At 49.4% G+C, this 24,786-nt stretch overlaps 2 protein-coding genes across 8 annotated transcripts; one reads left to right on the forward strand and one right to left on the reverse strand.

Annotated features, from left to right (window-relative positions):
* The first annotated feature begins 511 nt into the window (after positions 1–511).
* On the forward strand, positions 512–19,882 carry CIZ1 (CDKN1A interacting zinc finger protein 1). Of its 7 annotated transcripts, none has more exons than XM_055720966.1 (16): positions 512–748; positions 1,006–1,136; positions 2,940–3,055; positions 5,528–5,694; positions 6,703–6,838; positions 7,760–7,820; positions 10,557–10,636; positions 11,005–11,084; positions 12,131–12,316; positions 12,670–12,800; positions 13,227–13,311; positions 13,914–14,027; positions 14,368–14,547; positions 15,198–15,267; positions 16,353–16,474; positions 19,139–19,882. In XM_055720966.1, the coding sequence occupies exons 1-16, from the start codon at positions 527–529 to the stop codon at positions 19,736–19,738; spliced, it is 2,481 nt and encodes an 826-aa protein (XP_055576941.1). In that variant the 5' UTR covers positions 512–526; the 3' UTR covers positions 19,739–19,882. The 7 variants fall into 7 exon arrangements, with proteins under 7 accessions (XP_055576941.1, XP_055576943.1, XP_055576942.1 ...); XM_055720968.1 differs by having other exon boundaries at positions 19,202–19,882; XM_055720967.1 differs by having other exon boundaries at positions 12,134–12,316.
* BBLN (bublin coiled coil protein) lies at positions 19,821–24,499 on the reverse strand. The gene is made up of 2 exons (XM_055721073.1): positions 24,351–24,499; positions 19,821–21,339 (listed from the first exon to the last, which is right to left on the reverse strand). The coding sequence occupies exons 1-2, from the start codon at positions 24,442–24,444 to the stop codon at positions 21,146–21,148; spliced, it is 288 nt and encodes a 95-aa protein (XP_055577048.1). The 5' UTR covers positions 24,445–24,499; the 3' UTR covers positions 19,821–21,145.
* Between the last annotated feature and the right edge of the window lie 287 nt (positions 24,500–24,786).

Raw genomic sequence — 24,786 nt, forward strand, 5'->3', positions numbered from 1 at the left:
AATACGTTCAGCTAAAAATCAATTCCGAGGCCTTCAATGAATCAAGTAGTCTTTACTGGTGTGAATAATAAGACTATAAAGTAAATTATTTCAGGACGGGGTCTCTGGAATGGCAAAGAGCATAAACACATCTTTACCCTTGCTAGGTTTTGTGTAAGATGAAGTGTCGGTCACTATATATTTTCATACAGAGGCTGTGTGTGCTGAACACCCTTAAAGTTAATACTTAGAAAACAGGAGCTGCAGGGAAGGTTTTGCAGCAGCCCCCCGCCCCCCCCCCCCCCCCCCCCCCAAAAAAAAAAAGGACCTGCTAGAAATCAACGCAGCTTACAGCCCAGAGCAACCCTGCAAAGTCCATGTGTTTTCTCCCGGGTTCCCGGGGCAAGCTCGCCAAGTGGCGACCGCAGCGAGCAGCCAGGGGCTGTGCGGGGCTGTCTCCATCTCCGCGGCGAGATGGTACCCGAGATTCCCGGGACTCTTTGAAAAAAACAACAAACCCACAAAGAGCAGAGCCCCACGCTGCTGGATGCCATCTGCTCCCCCTCCGCAGCCGCTTACTCCATGCCCCCTGCCAGCCCCGGACAGATGGCGCCCGTTCCCTCCCGGGGGAGCGGGGACCTCGCTCCGCGGCCCCGCGTGGGATGCGGGCCGGGGGTACCCGAGCGGCGGCTCCGGGGCGCGGGGCCCGGCAGGCGGGCATTGTCCCCGGCGGGAAGATGGAGGCGGCTGGCGGGGAGCGGTGACCGCCGTGGGTCCGGCGGGGCGGGGAGCGGGGGCGCGGGCGGGTGGCGGCGGGGGGAGCGGGTTTGGGGAGGTGGGGTTTGGGAACCTCCTCCCCAGGCTGCCGCTTGCGATGACCCCGGGGGGAAGGAGGAGGCGGCGGCAGGGGGGGATCGGCTCAGTGAATGAATGGGCGGCAGCGGCTCCCCTGCTCAATGGCTGCAGGGCTGAGACGCGCCAGCCCCGCAGCCGGTGCCTCCCTCGCCCTCCCGTGTTTTGTCTCAGGCTCCCCCCGCTCGGGGCTCCCCAGACATGTTCAACCAGCAGCAGTTCCAGCAGCAGCTGCTGCAGCTCCAGCACCTCCTTCAGCAGCAGCAGCAGCACCACCACCACCCCGCGGCGCAGCAGGGAGGCCGGTAAGCGCCGCTACGCGAGGCCGGGGATCTCGGGCCTGTCCCAGGGGACCGCTCCCCTCCGCCTCCCGCCTCGCCCCGTGGGAGCCGCGGCGGGGCTGGCCGCCGGCCTGCCCCTTCCCCGGCGGGGAGGGCGACCGAGGCAGGCGGGGGCGCGCCCGGGGCCGAGCCGGGGGGCCGGAGGCCCGGGGGGCGGCGGGGAGGCGGCGTGCGGGGGGCAATGCCCGCGGACGGGGGCCGGCGCGGGGCGGCACAGCGCGCTGCAGGGGGGCGCCCGGCCGGGGGCCCTGCGGCCGCCTCCCCCTGCAGAAACGGGCGAACGCACCTGGCCGAGCCGCCCCGCGGGGACACGCACCCTCGTTCTCTCGTTACTGAGCTGAGGCCGTTTATTTATTGTCTTCCCGGCCGGGTCTCCTGCCCGGGTGGGCTAGCGGCGCGCCCCGCGCGGGCCGGGCCGGGGGCTGGGGGCTGGCAGGTGGCGTCTGCCGGGAACAAACCGGCGAGCGGGGAGGGCTCCTGTCGAAATGCGCCGGGCACAGCGGCTGCTCGGGCAGCGGCCGCCGGCCCCCGTGGGCTGCGGTTTTGGGGCTGACAGCGGTTCTCTGGGGTGATGCGCTTGTCTGCAGTTACGGTTACCTTTCAGGCCTTATGCTCTGCAAATTCAAAGCGATGGGATGTGAATTTAAGGAGGAAGCTAATTCGTTATTTAATAAATTACAATAATTACTTTATAAGGCATGTGTCTCTGGGGTAAATGTGGTGAATCTCTCTGTTCTCCTAGAAATACCAGCCTCTGAATCTTTCTGCCATTATTACATGTCTTACGCTAGAAACAAAGCTGCCCTTAAGATGCCGGTATGGGGCTGACTGCTGGATAGCAGGGATGCGTGTGACACCTTTAAAAGTATGCTTTTTCTGGTATAAATATCTCAGTGCCGAGACTGGAACAATCTAGAGCAGCAAACATGAAGATGAGCTGCTGTAAATTCTGTTAAGAGCATTGGGGTTTTTTTGTCAGCATGAATATTTTGCTCCGCGTTTACCTCTTCACAGCCCTGGCGGGTTTGGCTGTGTCAGCAGTTGTGCTTAGAGGTGGGCCTGACCTTGCCATCGCCTGAAGAAGCTCCTGCCAGTTTCTTCAGACTTTTCTCTCATGTCTGCTCCACCCTCCTTACAAGTGGAGAGTTCTCCGCTCGCTCCTTCCTCCTCGTGTGTGAAATATGAAGGCCGTGCTTTATTTTTCCATCCAGTTCTTGGCAGTTAGGGGGCACCATTTAGAGTTGTGACCTGTCTGGCTCCGTGTGGGAGGCGTCGATTTTGGGAAAATCTGCTTTAAGCTCCTGAGAAAACTCCCCGTTTTTTAGAACTTACTTTTTTGTTGTTGTGTCAAATGTAGCTGCTGATCTAGATCGCTCGTTTCTACTGACAAGGGCTGCATGAGTCTGTAGAACTGCAGTCAGCTTCTGGGCTTTTTTTATGCTGCTTGAGAGGCTTTATGTGGGCTTGGTGCTAAGGAGTTCTCTCTGACCTCAAATTCCTTGATAGATAATCTGTCAGCTTTGGAAATTCCAGGAGAGTGGAAGAAAGAGGATACAGTGCCAGTGCATGGTATCTTTTCATGCACATATATCAGCATTTCAGATGTTCTTTGCTCCTCTGTTTTATACTTGTTATTCTCTGTGTGTATATATATATGCACACACACACTTGTGCCTGGAATTGTATATATATGCTATATATACTTGTGCCTGGCATTGAAGGGTACAATTTTTATTGAGTTCTTATGATTAATGCCTTCTTTTCCAGGGGTTTGCCACCACCGCAACAGCAACAGATGCTGAGCTTACGGGCAACAAATCAACCATCGCTGCTCAATGCCAATCCCATGCTTCAGCGGGCCTTACTCATGCAGCAGATGCAAGGTACTGTCGTTATGGGAGACGCGTACTTATTGGAGTTATTTAATCATCCTTCATGGACTGAAACATAGTATGGCTACTCCTTGCTGAACCATTGCAGTCCTTGTATTTGGCAGTTCTGTTTGTCATGTCTCCCCCCCCCCGCTTCAAATTTGACCATAGCCCACATTACAGAGGTGCTTCAGTTGTTGTTGAAAATCCCATATGCCCAACTGCTCACAACCGGGAGCAGCACTAGAAGGTGAAGGTATCAGGTTGGATACTAAATATGTGCCTTCCCTCTTAGACTTGGCAGAGAGAGTATTTTTTCATCAATATATTTAGATAAAATACTTTTTTTTTCTCCCCCCCCCCATTGGTTGGAAGGTTAAAACAATTTCTTTCATTGCCTGTTAAATACACGCTAACAGTGTTTGCAGTAGGTGCTTGTCTTTGTCCAAACTTAGTGCAATACAAACAAATGAAGTATATTGTGGTGGAAAATGGTTTGGGTTTCAATTGTCTTGTGAAATTTCGATTCCCTGAAATGGCTGTCATTTGTGTGGCAGATAATACCAGTGTTCTTCCGTCACTGTTTTCCCACAAGTGGATTTTTTTTTTGCCAGATGTGATGTTTTCAAAACAAATTTATGAAGCTGCCTTAATAATACCATTGCAAAGGTAAAGATATTAGGAGTACATCTGTGTCTTTATTGTTGCGCATGTCTTAACCTGACAGCTCTTTTCAACAGAGAAAATCAGTACCTGGGATAGTTTTAAAGTGTCTAGTTTAGATTAATGCCTGCGATTTTTATCTTGCCTGTGAATCATGCCCAGATGTGAAGACAATAGATTTATTCTGCATGTTGCTAACTCTCCTTTTGTTCTCTCTTGCCCGTTTAATGAGAGGGCTCTCTAGTGACTCCAGTGGCTCTCTACAGATCTCTCTCAGGTTGTAGGGAAAGTGGCAGTGAAAAAGGACAAGCCATGCTCCGAAGATTGGTATATATATTTGTGTCAAGAAAAAAGGTCTGATTCCATTTCAGTCAGCCACACTCAGATACGTTTGGTGTTAGCATGGGCTGACCTTTTCCCTAAAGCAAAACCTCTTATTGAGAAGTCACATTTGAATAGTATGCCAAGGACCTGGGGCAAATTAGATGCGAGAGCAGGATAAGGTATGTTAATGAATGCTCCTACATGCGCTTTGTCTTAGCATTGTTCCTCTTCTTTTCATCTCTACATGCTGAATTGAGTTGTGACTTTTCTTCCAATAATCTACACCACCTAGCCACAGGTAACATGTAATATGGTTGCAGTGTCCAGTGCGGCCCTTCTTAGGGATCTGAATTTTTTTGTCATTCAGTTTTGGGTTACATGTAAGAATATCTGATGCTGTAGTATTTCTGTACCTGGGAAACATCAGCATAAATAATTAATTGACTGTATGTGGCTTCAGCAATGGGAATAGGAAGAGATAAATACTTCAAGTTGAAATGGATTTGTGGTTCTTTAAAGGCACTAAACTGAGAGCAGAAGATGGTTTCTTGCCTTACAGTTTTTCAATATAGCAATATCTCTCTACAGTAAGAGATTATTTATGGTAAGTAATAAGGGATTAGATTACTGTTGAAGACAAACATGGAGGAGTATTTCCTATGGTGTTGCTGGCTTTAAACAGCGTAGCTCAGTTTTTCAGATTTTGGGTGCCTGTCTCCATTCTTCACTGCCCTGTTTTGACAGCTGCTAAAAAGCCCAGAGTATGTGCTAATTCAAGTGGCAGATAAAAAAGGTGCAGTGTAAGTCCATGTTCCCAGAGTGGCAGACAGTTTCTGAGGGTATAGCTGAGGCATCTGGGCACTTCCATTCCCTCCCCCGTGAAGTGGGGATAGCAAGGACTACCATTGTAAGAAATCGTTGAGACTCAGTTAATAGTTTGTGGATGCTGGAAAGAGCTGTTCAGAAAGCAGAGCATTATAATTGGAAATGGCAGAGTCTCATGTGTCAGGGTTTAGGTTGACATGTTGAGCTTGCATGACAACCAAGTGGCAGAGGACTGCGGAATCTTTTGTTTGAGAAGTCCAGTGTTGTTTTAAATGAAATGCTGTTGCTGGCTTGTGTTAAACAGCACCCATACCATGGTGCGGGCTGCCAGCTGCACAGATGTAGGATGAATTTTCCTTTTTCACAGCGAATTTTTGTAAATCGAGACCTTGTTTGTTGCAGACACAAGCACTACTGTGCTCAGATCAACTAATTGCTCTAATGATCTTAGCCTGCAGTGACAATTATAATTAAATAGCCTGATACATAGTAATAGTTGCTATCACATCAAATTGTTCTGTGGGTGCTGAAGAGAGGGTAAAGCATAGAGCACCCGTACAATGCCCAGTAAAGGACAGGGTTGTGCACGGAGGAGCCCTTTACAGGTGGAAGATTTTTCTTTCTCCTTTGCACAGTGCAGGGTGGTGATACGCTGTGTGTTTGCATTTACAGGAAACCTACGTGGATTTAACATGACAGCGCCAGCACTGCAGCAGTTTTTCCCTCAGGCTACAAGACATTCCCTCCTAGGGCCACCACCTGTTGGGGTCTCCTTGAAGCCAACTCGGCTGGGCTTCCCAGGCCTTCCCTTCCAGCGGCAGAACCGGACTTTTCGCAAGGTGGGCTGCTTGTTTCCAACTGTTGGGAGCTTTGTGCTCCTTTTGCACTTGCAGCAGTTGACTTATCATAGATGGAGAGCAAAACAGAAGGGAGAGTGCCTTACAACGAAAACGGTTTTGCACCATGCTGCTGACACAGAAATGCAGAAATAAGTCCATCCCTAAGGTTCTAGTGGTCCATATTTACATTTATAATGCAAAGGTTTCTTGTCATTTCTTGCCAGAGAGAGAGAATTCCTCATAGCAGAACTGTTTAAACCTAAGATATAAAAGGAACATTTAGAAGTACCAGCTTCAAAGTAATTAAAATAGAAGAAATCCTAACTGAGTGCTTTGCTCTTCACAGAGGCCAGAGTTCTGCCCCATTAGCCTTCCAAAACAGTTTGTTGTTCCCAAAGGACTTGGTCCTACTATGGATGTGTCACTCTGCCTTTGGGCCATTTCCCCTTTTTTTTAGGGTCATGATATTTGTTCATGTGGATTTTGTAAAATCTACAGGGTGTTTTGTAAAAAACTTTCTCACTTTCCACCATTAAGACCTCTTTTATGTCCTGGAAGTGGTTCTTGGGTTAATTGACCAGTACGTACTTCCTCCTAGATTAGCTTTTGCATATTTGGTCCCATTCTGTCAAAAAGACATAGTGGATAAGGCAGACTTCCACTGTTGGACTGTTTTTTCTCCAGAGTCAAAAGGAACAGGGATTATTTTTGTCTATTCTTTTTCCCTGCCCATTCACCTCTTGCCAGAGTCCCTCTAAAGCAACCCTACTCTCCGCAAGCAGCTGGGTCTCCTACAGCTGCTACTTGAAAGCACTGGAGAAACATCACGGGCTGCCTGTGGAATGAACTTGCCTGAAGCAAGGCAGCCCAACATAAACTGCCTATTCCTTTCCTTTACTCTGTGCTGGAATTCCTGTTCCTGCCCCACAGTAAAACGCTGGTGTTTTGGGTGGTGTGTTGGGTTTGAGGACAGACCAAGCGCTGGCAGTGACTCTCTGCCCCTTGCAGGACTTCCAGAGGGTCCCTGACAGGAAGCGGGAACTAGATCCTGGTTCTTCATCTCAGGCACAAGGTGATGAGAAAATGGAAATCCCAGAGGGAATGCAAGCAGGGTCAGAGCAGAACAATTCCTTGCCATCCACAGGTAAGGGGGAAGCCTGCCATGGAACAAATGCTTCTAGACATTATAAACTTCTCTTGGCTATTCCTGCAGCAAAGATTGGAGATTACTTTAGTCTTAATCATCTATATTTCTCATTGTAAATGCTTAAACTGCCTGTGATAGTCCTCAGCTATGTGCTTCATACATCCTTTTTACCTGAGTATTTTTGGTTCTTACAAGCTAGCTCCATATGTCTTGCATGGAAGTCTCTCAGAAGTCACTTTGACAGTGAGCCCCGTGTAAGCTGGGGCGGGGGGTGGGGGGAAGGAAACTGGTTTGAAATGAAAGCTTCCACATTGCCTTACTTGTGCTGAACTCAACAACTCATGGAGTCAAACAAACAAAGCAGAACCAGTTGCAATCAACATGCTAATGAAAAGATGAGTTGAAAGAGTACTGGTATTCCACTCCTCAGAGCAGAAGCTGCTGGCGCTGCATCCTTTACAGTGTGGGATGCAATACAGATGTGGGAATGTTATTTCTGACTGAAGAGTGCCTAGTCTAAAAATGCAGGCATGTGACAAGGTTGTGGCCAGTGTATATGCAGTGGTGAAAATTACGTGGTTAAGTGACTGCTGTCAGACAGATATGCCACCTTGGCTTATACTAATGTTCCTATGATCTGGGCTCTTGTCACCTAGGTATAGCATGGAGACCCACTTAGTAGACATAAATGTAGATTCCGTTCTGGATGACACCTTACACAGTAACATCTGCAATAAAGCTAAAATCTCTTAGGTTGTTATCTAACCTTATCACTACAATTCTCACATTCAGAATAAGCAAACGTATAGCATTATTTGCTCTAACAGAGCTTTGTTGGCATTGGCCATTCGGTTAGGGAACATGCTCAAGGTGGCATGGTCTGCTTCGCTAAGGAGATCTCCTTCTGTGTTCCTGCAGAACCAAGAACTCCAACAGAATCTGTGTTGAACACTGAGCCTGCTGCAAAAAGACTGAAGAGGTATTTATTGAACAGGGTATTGAAATAGTTACTGTGCTTAGAATTATTGTCTAATTGTATTTTTTAATAATTAGGGATGTACTGTACTGGCCTGATGCCTAGCATGTAGGAGGTATTTCAGATGCTCATGGACAATTCAGAAAGTCTCACGATGCTTGCTGAGATCCAGGGTGTTAGAGGGTCTCTGCTATGGGTGATCCAACTATGGGAATGAAAAATAAAGAGATGCGGCTCATGGAAAAGCACGAGAAAATGGAGTTTGCTCATGTGTTCTCCTGCCAGGATTCTTGTAAGCCACAGGGAGGTTCTTTTCTATTCTGATGTATTCATCTAATTTTCTTCCCTAAATGTCAAAAAGGGAAATGAGCAGCCACGTATCAGCGGAGAGGAAAAGCCTTGGATTCTGTAAGGTTACAGCAGGTGTAGGAGAGGGTCATTGATTCTGCGGCATGAGAAGGGGAAGGGAACCGGTACGCCCTAGCATGGAGCGAGCGCGGTGCCCCTGCTGCGAAGCCTGTGCAGCCAGCACCGCCGGCCGGTGGGTCGGGGCGGCCCGGGGCAGCCCTGCTCGGGCGGGGCCGGCCGCCTGGGCCCTCTGCCGGGGCTGCACCGCCACCTAGCGGGGCGGAGGGCCGCCCATCCCGGGTCGGCTGCGCCCGCGGTGCCCCCGGAGCTGGCTCCTCGCTGGTGCGGAGGGAGAGGAGGAGGGAGTGAATACAGATTTCTGGAGGCATCGATTTGAGAATTCTCCGACATATGTTAATGACTATGAGTCAGGACTCCTGGGCCCTCTTATCTTCCCTGCTAACAATTCACCGTGTGGTTTTGGACAAGTTTCTTCACCTCTCTGCTTCCCATCTGTAGATTAGAGATTAATGGCTAGCTTTAGGGACAATGTTCCAGTATTACTTTGATGTTCAGATGCTACCTTGATCATGTAAAACATTAAAGAGTGATAAATATTATGTGAGCAGGGACCGTCGTGAATTATGGACTCTTGATTAGCAAGAAAGTGAATAAATTCAATTAATGCAAAGCTGAATGCATTTCAGCGTATGCTTTGTAATCTGTTTGCCAAAGCTAATTTAATTTTAATTACATTAATATTTAGTAGGGTATTAATCAAAGTCCTGTTACATACACTGGAAAAAAATATCAAGCCTGGAGAATGACAGAGCTCACTGCAACAAGCCTGCTATTAGGAAAATCCTTTCCTAGGCAGTAGTTAGGGACTGCCAGATTTGATGCATATATTATGGCTGGTATTTACTCAGAATAGATCATTCCTGAGCTTTTTTTTTTCTTTTTTTGAAGTGTTTCTGTTTACTTCCAATGAACAGATGATGGATCTCTGAAAAAAAATTACTGTTCTCATATTGCCCTTCACAGATGAGAAGGGCGTTGCCCCCATGCCTGTCACAAACTTTTATTTTGTGTTTCACTGTTGCATTTCCCTTTGGCCAGGAATACCAGCCTCCTTCTTTATTTCAGGTTTTTCCCACTTCTGCCTTTTCTGCTATGTACCATCTGTGTACCTGGAACAACATCCTCATTCCAGTGCAGAAAGCACTTATCATCTTCAAATCCTCTTTGAACACCCACTTCTAGCATGGCCTGACAAGTATCTGTTTCTTCCTTAGATCATGATTGTGATGGCTTTCGCTCCCCTAGATTGCTCCTTAGATTTGCAGTTTAGACTGCAAACCCTTGCCCTGGAGTGCTGTCACCATCTGTGTGTGGTATAGCATTGAGTCTGCTGGCAGCACTTGACAAATAATGTTAATGCCAGACGCTCTTGTTTTCTTCGTGTTTGCACTGCCCAAACCCTGCTGCATATTTATAGCCGTGTAACCCAGTTACATTATCACTTATCAATCTGATAAGTTCTGCAGTACGTGTGTGTTTGGGTCACTGGATGCAGTACCTGTACAGTCTGCGTTCCTGGTTGTGCAGAATGTGCTGCTCCCTGTTAGCAGAAGGACACCAGCGGGTGGGATATTGTGACGTCCTGAGAGAGAAGATGTTCAAGCCATGGTGAAAAATGTTAGCCCTGATGGGAAAATGGGGGATGGAGAAAGATATTGTAAAGTACACTTTGTGCCCTCTGAAAGTCAACTGTTCATTCTCAGCAGTCCCCTTGAGATCTTTTTTTCCTCCAGTACCAAGTAAAGCAAAGTCCTTTTGATCTGCGTCTTGTACAGTTCTGCACAAGCAGACTCTGGAACGAAACAGGACTGATAGGAATAGAGCAGGCAGTTACAATGAAATCCCTGTAAGACACCACTGAGAACCCTTGCAGTTCTGACAGGTCTCTGTTCCCTCATGCACGGAGCAGCCTGGGGTACTTTCTGGGTATTGCAGTCTCCCCGCAGGTGACTGATCAAGACAGGAGTGAGCTCTCAGAGCTCTTACCAAGAAAATTTCCTGTATGAACTTACTTACCTGCAGGCATCTTGCAGAAGAGGGCAGTGATCCACAAAATCAGTTGCAACCTTCTTGTCCAGACTATTTGGCTGCTGTTTCTGTATCTGTTGTAGAATGCCCATGCCCACTCTTCATTTTGTTTTATGTATTTCTGCTGAATCGTTGCCTGAAGTACCACTTCCAGTAGCATATTGAATTGGGGGTTTAATGGAGAGTGTGGCAGCTTAGACTCTAGCCTGTGCCTTGGTGTGTCTTCTGAATCTCTTTGTCTGTAACATGGCAAATAACCTCATTTGCTTGATATTCCTAAAGTGAGACTGAGGAGGCTGCATTAGAGGATGCCACAGGCAGCAAGGAAGCAGGAGAGTCAAGCGCCCATGTTCAAGCTGATGGTGAGTTGCTGGGCCCTGTGATTTGCTCTTTTAGGGCACTCCTTGCTGGAACTGCACCTGTAGATCAGCGTCTGTGGGTCCCGTGGGTCTTGTCAGAAACATCCTTCCCCCAGCCATACAGAATGGGGAAAGGAGAAAGTCTGGTAACCAAATCCAAATATAGTCCCTTAAAACCTGTTGCCTCCCAAATGCAAATGACGGGAAATTTCCCTCTGTAATAAAGATTTCTTTGGAGAAAGGTTTGTGAACTGGGCTTATGGCCAATATCACTGTGAGGAAAGCTCCCTGACTTCATTCAAGTGCTGCTTTGTTTTTTCTTCCATTGCTCTGCTGATTTAACACCGCTAAAAGGACTCTTTTCTTCCTAGGTACAAGCGTTGCAAAGGAGTACACAGCTGAAGATCTCTCTAAAGAGAGGAAATTCTCTGAGGAACCAAAGGCTCCTGAGGTGAGTAGACACTGCACTGTGCAGGGGTGGTGCAGAGCATAGAACCTCCTCCTCCATCCCAGAGAAGCCCGTTGCCACTGGGAACCAGATGGCACCCACGTCTGGAGCTCTGTCTCCTGCTGTAAGCTGTTGTCCCTGGCAATAAGGCATACTATGTCTGCAATTAGTGCACAGTCTGCTCTGACTTGCTGCTTTTGTACCTCTGCTAGCCTGTGCCTTACCTACTGCTGGCTGTTCGTGGATTCTAGGGTTCATTAAGATTTTAGTATTCATCTGGAAAAACGGAAAGTTGAATTGAAAGAGCTGCTGAAAAATGCATGTGTTGAGGGCCATGGGCAAATATATCTTTTTATGTTGCTGAAGAGCAGGTGTAAAAAAATTCAGGTGATGGTGGTAAAGATGTAGCTGCAGTGGGACTTGCATCACAGCAGGTGTGAGCAGGTAGTAGTCTGTGCTTTTGAAAGGCAGCTTGGAAAACTGAGACACAGGTGAAGCCAGCAACCTGAGAGTCTTCTGCATGAAATAACTTGCCCACATGCTAGATGTTAAACCAGGACCTTAGGCTGTGTAAATCTGTAAGCAAAGATTCAACCCATGGTGCAAATCAGACTTGATCGCCTTCCATAATTGGAGGCATTTGATGATGTGAGCAAATATATCATCCTGCCTATGTGTACAAGTTCCTTACCCCATCAGACATGGTGCTGAGTTGCCTTTAGGTCTGCAGTGGAGAGACATGAGCTGATTGTGTCCCTTACCAACGCAGTTTGTTGTTCCAGTCTCCAGAGACTGGATCATACAGTGCCTACAGAGGCTGTAGAAATGACCATCTGTACTCACTGGCCTGGTGCTGTGACACAGGGATCGCCGATTTAGCAGTGTTGGGAGAAGGAGCCGTGTATGAGTCTTTCTGATCAGCCTTCTGTGGTTTCAAGCTTAAATGCATTTTCTGGAGGGGTAGAGAGCTTAGGTCACATAAAAAGCAGGTGTAATTTTTTAGTGTCTTCTACTGAGAGAGAGGACTTAATCTTGACTCCTTCTTTCAGCAGGTGTTGAGTTCTGGAGGTTCACTGAAAGTGACTATCCAGCAGAGCAGCGAGAGCAGAGCTATCAGTACAACAGCTCTGAAACCAGGGCACTGGACCTGCGAGGTGGGCACAGCTGATCCCAACCCTGAATCGGTCCTTAAATTCTACTGTTACATCTGCAAGACCAACTGCTGCAGCCAGCAGGTAGAAATCCACAGGTCTGACTGGGATGTGGGTGGTCAGAAGTGAGTTAGATGGCCAGCTGCCGTGGGGACGTGCAGCAGGAGACTTGCTGAAACCAGGACACAAGGGCTCATGCTTCAGGAACAAGGAAGATAAATGATGGCAGGCAGGCAGATAAAATAAACTTCTCCTGAAGGGCTGGCAAGCAACCTGCTAGGAATTGAATGTGGGTGGATGCACAGGCAGCCATGCTCCTAAGCTGTTATACCATTTCATTGTTAAACAGCAGCCGAGAGAACGGAAAGCATAGCTTATACCTATTACTTTCTGTATTTTGAATACATTTAAACAATTTTTCTCCTAACCTCTCTCAGAATTTCCAATCCCACATGGCTGGAATTCAGCACCAGCAGCGACTTGGGGAGATCCAGCACATGAGCAATGTTTGTTTTGTTTCACTACTGCCCATGGTGAAGGAGCAGAAGGTGCCTGCAGAAAAAGATGGGTAAGTGCTGGTCTGCGCCAGAAAACTCAGTCTGAATGTGGACCTACATGGGTTCTAAATTCCTCACTGCACCAGGGTGCCCCTTTGTTCTAGGTAAGGTACTAAATCTCTTTCTGGTTTCAGGAGTCTTAATCTTTTTCGGGCAACTTTCTTCCTGCTAAAGGATACCACTATTGACTTTGATGTACCATATATTTTTTTTAATGCAGTAGTAGATCAGGTCGGAGGCTTGTTTTAACTGGTGCCTTTCTGTTAGCGTGAGCTAAAGCAACCTATATAAGTGACCGGGAAGGGGAGAAGAGAAACCTGAGCCTGTAACGATAGGAATGCTGGGGAAAACAATGCCAAGAACAGATTGCAAACTGCAGTATTCCATGGAGACTGTAAAAAGTTGTGACTTAACAGATATATCCGTTGTCACTTCAGAGAGACCCAGCAGCGATGGTGTAATACTTGTCAGATACACTTCACAGGGGATCTAATCAAACATCGCAGGACCCAAGAACACAAGGTAACAACCGTAGCATGGATTTCACCTTTGCACTGATCTTTTGTGGGGATTGAGTGGAAGTGTCTAGCATCTCCTGTTCCCCAAGCAGCAAAGGAAAAGTGATTGGAGTGGAGAGATGCACATAAAGTTCTGCCAGTAACATCCTCACTGCCTAAGGGCACTGCCATGCTACCTCCTGCCTCTGAACACTGGCGTTGGAGCTTCCAGTTGTTGTGCTGTGTCGGTACGGCCTGAAACACCTCTAGTTTATAATTCTTGACTTTTCTCAATAAATATGGCCTGTCATACTCACCTAATCAATTGAATGGAGGAGTTGGTGGGCAGCCTGTAAACTTTCAAGCTAAAATTCAGGCAGGCCATCATATTTATTGGCTCCTAGGGGAGAAGTGCCAGAACACCTTTTATAAGCCACGTTTGTTTTGCTCTGCATATTTTCCGTATTTTTGGTGGGTAAGAGCTAGGGAGTCCATTCTGCTGAAAAGATGACTCTGCAGTCTCCCTGTTTTAGATACAGGACTGTGACTTTGTTTCACTCAAGATTTGTCTGCCTTCCTCCAGAATGGTGCCTCTTGTGACTTACTGAATTGTCCCTTTTTCCTTAGCTGGCCAAACGTGCGCTTCGTCCTTTCTGCACTGTCTGCAGCCGCCATTTCAAGACACCTCGCAAGTTCGTGGAGCATATGAAGTCCCCTGAGCACAAACAGAAAGCCAAAGAGGTAATATGGCCTGAGTGGAGAGCTGCACAGGACTGGAAGCAGCTGCACTGTGGAGCAAGTTAACTTTCTGCCTCCCTGACTATTGCATGGGTGAAAGGAAGACATGCAGTTCTTCCAGCCCTCTTTTAATTTTCATCTTTTGCTGGACTTGAGTTGTTAGAGCCTAAGGAAATTGAGTGAAAAAGGTACAAGGAGTTAGATGGGTCTAGAAGCGAGATAGCTTTGTGCCTCTTGTGCAGTCCCTTCTACTCATCAAAAGCAGTCTGTTCAGAGTCTGGGGTCTTCTTGGTTAAATGAAGAGCGCCAAGTTGATCTGATCTTTCTTTTTTGTACCTGACAGGTGAGGCTAGGAGAGAAGGAGTTGGGCAGCCCAGAGGATTCGGAGGAGTTGATCACAGTGGATGCTGTTGGCTGTTTTGAAGATGATGATGATGAAGAGGAGGAAGAGGAGGGAGGAGCTGGTGAGGAGGAAGACCTTGATGTAGTGCTGACAGAGAATGAGGATTCTGCTACCAAGCAGGTATGCCATGCAAAAGGAGATGGAATGACTTTTCTGAGAATCTGCTGTGGGTTCCTGTGCCTGGTTGGTCTTGGCTGCTTGAGCTCAGGGTTTCGGGAGTCCAGTCAGCATTGTACCCTGCAGCGGGAGGGCTCTGGGGCTCTTCCAGAGCACGGGATGATGCAAAAGAGAATCGGGCATTACGTGTGGGATGCAGAAAGGTGTTTCTGCTGTGCTGTACAGCTCCTGTTGGTGTCTTCAGACATTACCTTGTTGCTGAGGAGCATAAGCAACGTTTTTTCAAGGGAAAGAATTTCTGGTAACAACATTGATACAGTCTCTTTGACTAGCCCAGCAGTAGCTTGGTCTCATAGAAGACCTGTGTGTGGAGTTTTATCTTGATAAATGTCTTCCCAGTAGAGAGCAGTTACCAAGAAGGAGGTACATGGCTCAGCTACATCAGGCTTGGAGTGCAAGGGGTGTTTTTAACCCTTGTAATCAAGTGGCCTGCTGACATTGGGTTTTGTATCTGGCCTTAACCAGATGCTGTGCAACTCTGTCTCTGGTATGTGAATCCTCCGGTTTGCTCCCAAGCTTACCAGAAAAATGTGAGAGCCCAGGAAGGGATTTGGCATAGATACAGTAGGCACTAATTTTTTTTTGGTTTCCAGACTGGGCTGAAGGAAGTGTCTTTGGAGGATTACGAAGGAAGTGAGAAGTATTGTCCAGACACGGCCTATGGTAAGCAAGCAGAGTTAAGCACAAAGGCTTAAACACAGGGCCTTTTCTGGCCACATGCTGTATCTGAAAGAGAGGATGGTCTCTACCTACTGCTATAATGGCTTCTTGGGCCGTGGTGCTCCAGCATCTGCATTGGAATGGTACAGGTCACTGCTGCCTGGAGAAAGAGCCAAATGTTGCTTTATTACTGTGTGATAAAACATAAGGATGTGATTGATGTTTGTCAGCTGCCTTTTGCTTTGAAGAAGAAAGGATGAGAGCCAGATACCTTACTAAGGTAGGAAATGGAACAAGCAGGGCAGGAATACTGAAGTAAGTAGGCAGCAAATGAGGGATGCTCTGGAAAGATGGAGCCTGAAAGCATATTGATTGGAATGCTTTCCAACAGAAATGCAGCTTGTATAGAGATACTGCGCAGCAACGACAGTATCGAACTCACTGCTAGAGCCCAAACTGTGCATGTTTGCTCTGCTTGAGAACCCCCACGCTCTACCTAGCGGTTACTCAGACATGGTGCTGGACTGGTGGGCAGTGTTGCCTCCAGATGGCTGTCTCTGGTCCCCACCCTGTAAGTGATTCTGACTTCAAACCTCTCAACGGCCGCTCGCGTTGTGAGGAGGGCAGCTCTGCAGAGGCTGTTTTGTGCCCAAGGAGAGCTCTGTTTACACCAATCTTCCATATCGCTGTAACCTTCCACTATCGTGTGGCAGATGGAATAATGATTCATGCTGTGAATGTTCTCTGCGTGTTCCTCTTGCGCGCCTGCTGTCTTCTGCTTGGTTTGATCCCATTACATTAGATCACATGTTCTCTGTAGTTTTCCATTGTATTCTTTTTTCCTTCCCCCCCCCCAATGCTCTGTGTAGTTTCTTTGCTCTGGCAGCCAGATTTCTCTCTGAATATCAACTACACAGCCATTCCATGGTAAGATGAGATATTCAGCAAGTCATCTTGCAAATCCTTGATTAACAGAAGCAAAGCTTTCCACTTTTCTCCTCACACTGCCCCCGCCCTTTTAACATGCTTTCATGATTTGAGTTCCATTCAATGTGATCTGTGATTTCCCTTCCCCTCCCGTTTCGCAGGCCTGGATTTTCTGGTCCCCGTCGCAGGTTACCTCTGCAGGCTGTGTCACAAATTCTACCATAGCGACTCTGCTGCCCGGCTCGCACACTGCAAGTCCCTGATGCATTTTGAGAACTTTCAGGTTAGACCCTTTGGCGATTGCATGGCCTGGCATTTGTTACCCCTGTGCGTGTCTCTTCAGCAAATCCACCACGTTAGCTGTCTTGTCTTCATTTCCATCATCCTTGGTGTCCATTGTGCCATAGCTTTCTCCTGGTGTGCTCTGTGTTTGTCTCACATCAACCCCTGTAGATCTAAAACCAGTCCTGCTTCCTAGCTACTGCTGCTGTCATCTTGTTGCCCATTTCTGGCTGGAAATCTTCCTCAGAGTGTCTGCTCTGTTTGCTGAACCTGTGGAGTACATTGTTCAGTCTAGGCCTTTTCTCTGTTAGATCACAGGTGGGTCGAGATGGGGAAAGAATAAGAGACAGAGGCTGTTCCTTGTAAAGAAAGCTGGTTCATGCGCATCTTTTCATGCGATACTGCAGGAGCAGCTCTTTTAGCCAAAATTCTGGGTGTGATTCATCCACGAAGGGGCCTGGTGAAATCAGATGCCTTAGAAATCTGGAAATTTAACATTACAGACTGTGTGATGGAAGCTAAAAGTCAGTGAGAGTCCATTTGGTCCCCAGGGTCAGCCTGCAACAGCAAGTCAGTCAGTCTGTCTGTCTGCTCCCTTTTCCTAGAAACTCCTTAGCACAAAGCTCTGCCAACTGTCCCTTTGCTTTTCTGGCTCCACCTCAAGAAGCCGTACTGCCCCTTGCTGCTTTTGTATCTAGAAGCTTTTCCTACTGGGCTGGCCTGGAATCTGCCTCCATCATTCTGTCCTTGTTGACTTGCCAGGGGGTGAGGGGCCTGGATCAGTACCTTGTGGTGGGCACACAGGGCTTGCACTGTCTCTGCCTTCTCCTGTGACCACTGCTGGGGCCCTGCCTGTGCAGGAGAGCGGTATTCCCTGACCCTGGCAAGGAGGGAGGCTCCCACACTGACTTTGTCCTCTGCCTGCACCCAAAACCTGCTCTGACAAATGCTGCTGTGCTTCCCTAACAGCTTTTGTTAGCATTTAAGAAAAAAACACCACCACCACCCCAACCCCCCAAAACTTTGTGTTTTCCTTCTAGTCTTCAGACAGGTTACCTATTCCCAGTCAACTGCCTCCAGCAAGGGGTGGGGTGCTGCAGAAGCCAGCGCTTAGAGCAGTGGATTTGGAACTGCAAGTAGCAGAAGACCGCAGCTGTTCCTTCATGGTTGCTCATCCTCTCCCACTCCTGCACTTAGTCATTTCAGGAATGAAGGAATCGGCCTTGCAGTTTTCCCAGCTTATTTTAGATTAGCTTAGGGTGAAACTGCAGCAGCAGTGCATATGCCTCTGTTTTGGCCCACTTAGAGCTGAAATCAAACGCTCTTCAAACGGATGTCGGAGGGATTATTTATGACAAGAGTCCAATGTCAAATCTGCAGGCAGGTAGCTGTTATTCTTGGCTGCCTCGGTGCCTTGAGGTTGTCACCGTCTGAGTTAAATCACTGCCAGTTTCTGGGGTACTCTCATCAGAGTAGCTCAGCAGAGGGCTGCTGGTGAGGCAGGTACAGCATCACTGAAAACAAATTGGCGTGCTGGTACCTGCTTTAGTTCGGGTGCAACATTGTGACTCGACCAATGTAGTCCAATGCGTTATGGTATTCTGCACATCCTACTCTTTGAGGACAGAGAAGAAACAAGCCTGCAATGATAAACTGAATTACAATGTAAAGCTGCCTGTCTGATGTGCTGTAATTCCACACTGCAGACTATGGTAGCACTGCTTAAGGCAGCGGTGAAAGCCAGTGCGCTCAAAGTAGTTTCCTTAAATTGTCAGGTCTAACACTAGTGCCAGTGCAAGGGACCTTGGCAGAAAGGTGAAGGTCAGTTGGTTGTGGAGGGAGCTGCTGTGGAAAAGGAGCTTTGTTTTACGCCTTTAGCTCACGCTCTGTCTGCGGCTTGAAGATCAGATTCCTGCTGCATGTTAGGTAGCTGTACAGAGTTGCTGTTTTTATGGAATTCAGTCTTGAAAATGGCTAGTAGCCATTTCAATCTCTTTACGGACCTCTGCTGGCTCATCGTGATAGTGAGTGCAAATGAGTCATTTTATTGATGATATGCTTACCTTTATTCTGTAGAGAACTTCGTACCTTGTAACAGGAAGATATTCTTGGTATCTTAGTGTTGCTGTCAACAGTTTCACTGTTTCACAGGTTGTATCAACAGAGTGAAAAAATCTTAAGCTTTCAACTTAAGTCTTGCTTTATCTGATAAACATTAAATCACACCTCTGTAGCTGAGGGCAGTGCCTCATCTCAGGTATCCAGGGTACCTGTGCAGAGTTATGTCCTGGCAGTAGCTGAAGCAAGAGCTGCACTTGTGCCGTTACACCTACAGAGTCCTGAGTCTGACTGAGACTAACAGTTGGCAAAACATGATTTTTGTAGTGGGAGCCACAGATCTGCCATGCAGTCGCTCAGCATTAAGTAATGCAAGAGGGACTTCAGTGTTTAATATCGCCACTTTTCCTCACAGGAGCCGACCCTTCTCTGCCTGAAAGCCTCAGCCCCCAGGCCAGGAGAGCTGCCGAGACAAGTCATGCCCCTGCAGATTCTAGCTGCCACTCACCACTGTTTTTGTACAGGTTTTTCTGGACCAGCTGCTGCTTGCTGCAGTAACAGTAGCTGAGCTGGGCTTTCTCTCACGTTGTTTTGTTTGCATTTGCAGAGATACAAGGCAGCGAGGCATCATGCCACAGCTGCCTACCCCGAGGCTCCTTTGCATTCCCAGGGCTCCAGCTCCCAATTGCTGGATGATCCGAAACAGCCTCCTGCTACAGCAGCAGATACCAGCAAGATGAATGATGATCGTGGGATAGACAAGGAGGGTACAGAGCTGTCAGCCCTGCAAAAGCAAGCTCTGAGGTCTCCGGAGGGCAGGGGTGAGCTAGCCCCCTCTGCAGCAGAGGGCAAAAGCCTCGGCAGCATGACTGATGATGTGTGTGGAATCGCAGTGGTAGAAGAAGAAAATCTACAGGAAGAGAGCAAGTCCACTGCCGCTAGTGCCGACTGCCCGCTCCCCGAAGAGAACCGCACCGCAAAGGAGTTGCTGGGACATGCTGTGTGCAAGGAGGAAGCTGACGCAGCCGAGCAAAGTGAAGACACAGAAGATTGCCAGGATCCGGGGAGCGGAGGGGGTTCAGGACAGAACGAGGCAGCCAACGCAGGCCAGGAGGCAGCAGCAGAGCCCTCCTCCCTCGCCAAAGGTGAGACAGCCAGTCTTACCTCTGCTGGGTGCAGACGCTCTACTAGGCGCAAACCCAGATAGAGTGGCCTTAAAGGGAGAGCCCTTTACATACGATATTTGCTGGAAATGTTTATTTTCTGAGTCTTTTAATAGAGCAAAAACCTTCAACTTTACTGCTGTTTTTATTTTAAGAATAAAATAAGCCTGGCTTTAGCGTGTCTAATACAGGATGGTGTCAGTTATTACTTGTACATTTGGGATACAGCAATTATGTGGGAAGACTGAGGCTTGGATTGTTGAACCTGAAAGGTAATGTGATTTACACAGGTGACAAAGCTCGTGAAGTAGGTGGATGCAGACTTACTTTTCACTAAGAATTCTTTGTGGTTCCTCTCATTTCCTTCCCAGGCAGAGGAAAAGTTAATCTCTTGGGAGACTGTGCGCCCAATTCTGCTACTCAGAAGAGTTTCCTTTCAAAGATGCACACTGTGTAAGACAAGCTAGGCAAGAATGCATCTTGGGTCCTTTGTTAATACTACAAGGCTTAATACATTCTGTTCTCATAGTGGAGACCCTCAGGAACAAATTCTGTTTCATTCAAACTGATTTTAATAAAACAGATTTCTTATAAATAATTTCTTTAACTCGATAGAACAGTAAGACTTGCTTCACTGTGGTGGTGCCAGGCCATCCTGACAAGATCACAGTTTCAGACTAGAACACTCCTGCATGGTCTTGTCAAAATGTACAGAGGACCCTGCTCGCAGCCCCATCCCTCTGCTCCGGACAGTTAATGCTCACCAGGCAGCTCTGCCTCGCTCGAACGCCCAAGCCCTTAACAGCAGCTCGAGGAGTCGGGCAGCTCCTACTTAGAACTGTCAGAAACATCACCCTCGCAGCTCGTCTTATATGCTCGGAAGGGGACAGAAGCATCCAGGCATCTGGGGCCATCTGCCAATACTATGTACATAGCAGGTAACACAAATGACGGAGAAGCTGTAGTTTCAAGGCAGGAGCTTGGCCTAGGGTTTCCCTCTCCAAGTCTGTCACCAGAGTCACATCTCGGGGCAAGCCTGGAGACAGGACAGCCCCTGCCTACTGCGCTCTGTGAGGGAAGGGCTTAGAGCATGACACTCCTTGCTTGGATTTAACAAAAACGCTGAGAGAATTTTTCCTCTTTGTGAAGAGGACCTGCCTGCAAACTACCTGCATTGCATCAGGTCTCCTACAAACAGTGTTAACCAAGTGTCAGTGCCAGGCTTGTGTTAGGGGAGCAGAAAGAATCGGCTCTCCTACCCCCACCTGTGTGCCCTGCACCGATCACACAGCTAAAGAAAAACAGAACGTGGAGGTGAACGGCAGGACACAACCACCACAGGAAGGAACAAGTAATAGGCACAAGGTACCTCTTCTACTCAAGTTTTATGCTACATTGGTGACCAGTAAATGTCCCCTTAGCAATACCAATGGAAAGTTTGTGGCCAGACACTAGGCAGGAGGCTGTGATCCCTGCACATCAGCTTCTATATTCTGCTGCTCGCTCTGCTGCTGGAACTCCAGACGGGTCTGGCGGTTGGACTCCAGCAGTTCTTTCAAGCAGGCATGTAGATAATCATTCTTTTCCTCCAGGTGATCCAAGCAGGAGTTGATCTGGTCCAGCATGGAGTTTATGGCTGCATACTCTAAAAGGAAGGGAAATGAGAGACTATGAGAGACTGAACAACGTAAGTACATTGTCACTGCAGTCAGTGACGGCAGCGAGAGCTCCTGCAAAATACGCCCACGGTGTTCTGGCTGTGCCTTGCCTGCCTGCCGCTGGGTGGGTGAAGTAAAATGCAACTCAGTCCTGCCTGTGTGGTGTTGCCCGATCAAACGAGACCAAGGAAGCTGCAGGACTGGCAACAAGCGGCCCAAACCCCGCTGCTGGTGTATCCGACAGCCTCTGGTCTCATATGTAAACAGCTGACCGCAGGCTGAGCACTAGCATGCAGCAATTTGCAACAATACCAAATAAATCCCAAGGACAAAGCAGCCTTTTTAGCTGCCTTAGGGATCACCTTACCTGATCGTGCAGGCACTTTGGCTGCGTGCCGCAGTGTTTGTGTTCTGTGAGTTACTTGTGTAAGGCTCCCAGGCTGGCATGCGCTTCACGAGGGCCTGGCTGGGGTCAGACTGCCAAAGCAGCACAGCCGTTGCTATGGCAGGCGCAGGGATGAGCCCCAAGGTGCTGGTAGTGGCACCATTGTTTCCAAAGGGAGGTAAGTGTGGGGCATCAAGTTCAACCACAGGATTTTCACGCACCACTAAGGCTTTGGGTACTTCAGATTAAAACCAGACTCGTTCAGTACAATGCTGACAGTTGGCTCCCTAGGTCCAGTTTCTTACAGCATTTGTTTCAAGTGCAGAAGTGTTGGCCTCAGTACAACAGCAGTTCACAGCAATGCGTATTAGTACTGTGAATGACATGAAGATGGTTGTGCTACTGCAATGAAACACTTGCTTTTGGATTGGCCCCAATATTCACACAATCCTAAAGAATAACAACAAAAAAGAACTGAAAAAACAGCCAAGATAAACCTCTGCTGACAAGTTACTTGGGAACGCTGGGGTGTTAACTGGAGAGCCCAGGCAGAGCCAGCCCTGCGTTCCCTTCTGAAGCTGTGCGGGCTGAGCGAGCACAGGGAGGCACTCATCGAGCTGTGACCCGTGGGCCAACACGTGAGGATGGTGGGCTGCAGGACAGGGAGGGATGCCTCCGCGGGTGGGGCGAGCCCACCCCCCACTGGCTGGGGCCGGCTCCTCCACGAAGCCGGGGAAGCGCTGGAGCCAAGGGTGGCACAGGCAGCGCCCAGCTGCAGCGCTGCTCTAAGCGAAGGGAGGACACAGCGAAAGCGAGGACGGGGATGTGCTCTGGGATGAGGGTCGAGCCATGCTGCAGTGCCCCAGCCTCGCAAGCCCAACTCCGCCCGCCGGCTGCCCCCTTGACACTCGTGTAGGCAGGTGCCCTGGTGCCCAGCACAGCCCACCCCGGGCGCTGCCATTACCAGCAGCTTTAGAACTATGAATATTTAAATACTGTAGTCATTTGCATTATTAACAACTAAGGAGAACTTTCATTATAAGAAAACAAAGGTCCTCCTTTTCTTATACTACTTTGGAGCCATTCACAGCAGCGTTGCAGCCTTCAGTTCTTTGGAGAATTGCACATGTTGCATTTAAGCTTGCATATATAATGTTAGGCCTTGCAGGTAGATGCAGAGGTGGCATTAGAAGCAAGAGCACTGCTGATGTCCTTACATTAAAAAACAATCCCACAACCACATTATTTCCAAAAAGGTGCCAATTGTTAGTATTTTTCAAAGCCTGTTTCGAGGTATGTGAGAATGTCCATGAGTTAGAGCTCTCTACTTCAACCCAGTATTTGATGAAGCGTGTTCCAATGAAATGGTGAGCAGAGCCCAAGCAGATACGGTAACTACTTCTGCCAAGTGATGTCCATCACCTTGGCAAGCAGTCTGTAATCACACCAGGAACTAATTGTTCTCGGTGTCTGCAGCTCAAGCAAAAGCTATGTAAGTTGTGCAGCTTTGGGAAGTGAAAAAAATGTAACCATTTTAAAATAAGCTGTAAAAACATTTTATCGTTTTGCCTTCTGTTAGTTGCAAGTTTGGTGTATTGTTCTGGAAACATAACCTCACCCCTAACCAAAACGCTGACCAGGAGTATGGCAACAGCATTGTTTACTCCTCTGCATTCTTACGAGAATGTTGCCAAAAGTCTGGTTTCCTATGTAAGCTCAAGGCGGTGTCACAGCTTCAGCTCCTGGACCAGGAAAGAGCTGCAGCACAAAGCCCCGCTAAACACAAACAGAACAACTTAATGTAGAGCCTTGATGTAGATCAGGTTGAGTGACTTTCTCCGTCACATCCGATGTGTGTCTCGGCTCTTGGAAAAGCTTGAAAGGCAAATCACGGAGGCGATGCAGAGCAGTGAACGCTCTTGGCAGGTTTCATGTTCTTGGTTGGTTTCAGGGCAGAAATGATGCTCCTGATGTGTCTGACCCGCAGCAGCCGGGACTGTGAGATCCCCTTGTGCGCCCACACCTGGCAGCGGGATGGCGCTTTGGGAAACGGTGTAACAGCACCGTTCAGTGGGATGGTGCTTTGGGAAATGGTGTAACGGCACTGTCCATCGGGATGGTGCTTTGGGAAACGGTGTAACGGCACTGTCCAGTGGGATGGTGTTTTGGGAAACGGTGTAATGGCACCGTCCAGCGGGCACAGTGCACAGTCCGAGCGGTGACCAGCACTACACGCCGCAGCCCGGCCGCCGTCCCGCATCCCCCATGGGGAAGCAGGCAGCGGGCAGAGCACCGGCAGGGACGTGGCACCTCGGCACCGCAGACGGGCCCGAAGCGGCCCCGCCCGGTTCCTCCCCCCGCGCGGTGACCGCTGCTCCCAGGCCCGCCCCGCCGCTCCCGCACCTCAGCACCCGCCCTGTCCCGCTGCCAGCAGCGCACACGAGCAGCTCCTCACAGGAGAAGGCGAACACACGGCCCGCGCCCGCCCGACGGCGGCAGCCCCGGCCCCAGCGCCCCGGGAACGCCCGGGCCCGGCCACCCGCGCCAGCGGCCCGCCCTGCCGGGGGCGGCACAGCGCCGGGGGGGGTCACAGCGCCGCGGCTCCCCACGCACCTTCCTCCCCGAAGGCGTCCCCGTCCCCGTCCCCGTCGTCGCTGCGGCCGGCGCCCCCCGGCGGCACGTGGGGCTCCCCGTTGGGCCCCGCCATCCCCCGCCGCGCGCCGCACCTGCGCCCCGGCCCCGCCCTCACGGCGCGCCGCGCGCCCGCCGCGCCGCCAGCCAATGGGGGAGCTCGGCGCGCGCGCGTCACGCAGGGCGGCCGGCGCCGGGGTAAGGCCTGTGGTGAGCGCGCGGGGCGGGCGGCTCTTCGCTCACCTGCGGCGGGTGCTTCCCGCCCGCGGGGCTGCCCCCTGCCCCACGGATGTCCACAGCCCGCCCCGGGCCTTCCCGCCCCGGCACGCAGCAGCGCTCCGTGCACTGGGGCACGAGGCGGAGCTGCCCCCGGGGCCGCCCCCCCGAGCCCAGGCGCGGTCGGCGGAGCCGGGCCCGC

This window comes from Falco cherrug, chromosome 9 (genome assembly GCF_023634085.1).
Source record: "Falco cherrug isolate bFalChe1 chromosome 9, bFalChe1.pri, whole genome shotgun sequence".
Lineage (NCBI taxonomy): Eukaryota > Metazoa > Chordata > Aves > Falconiformes > Falconidae > Falco > Falco cherrug.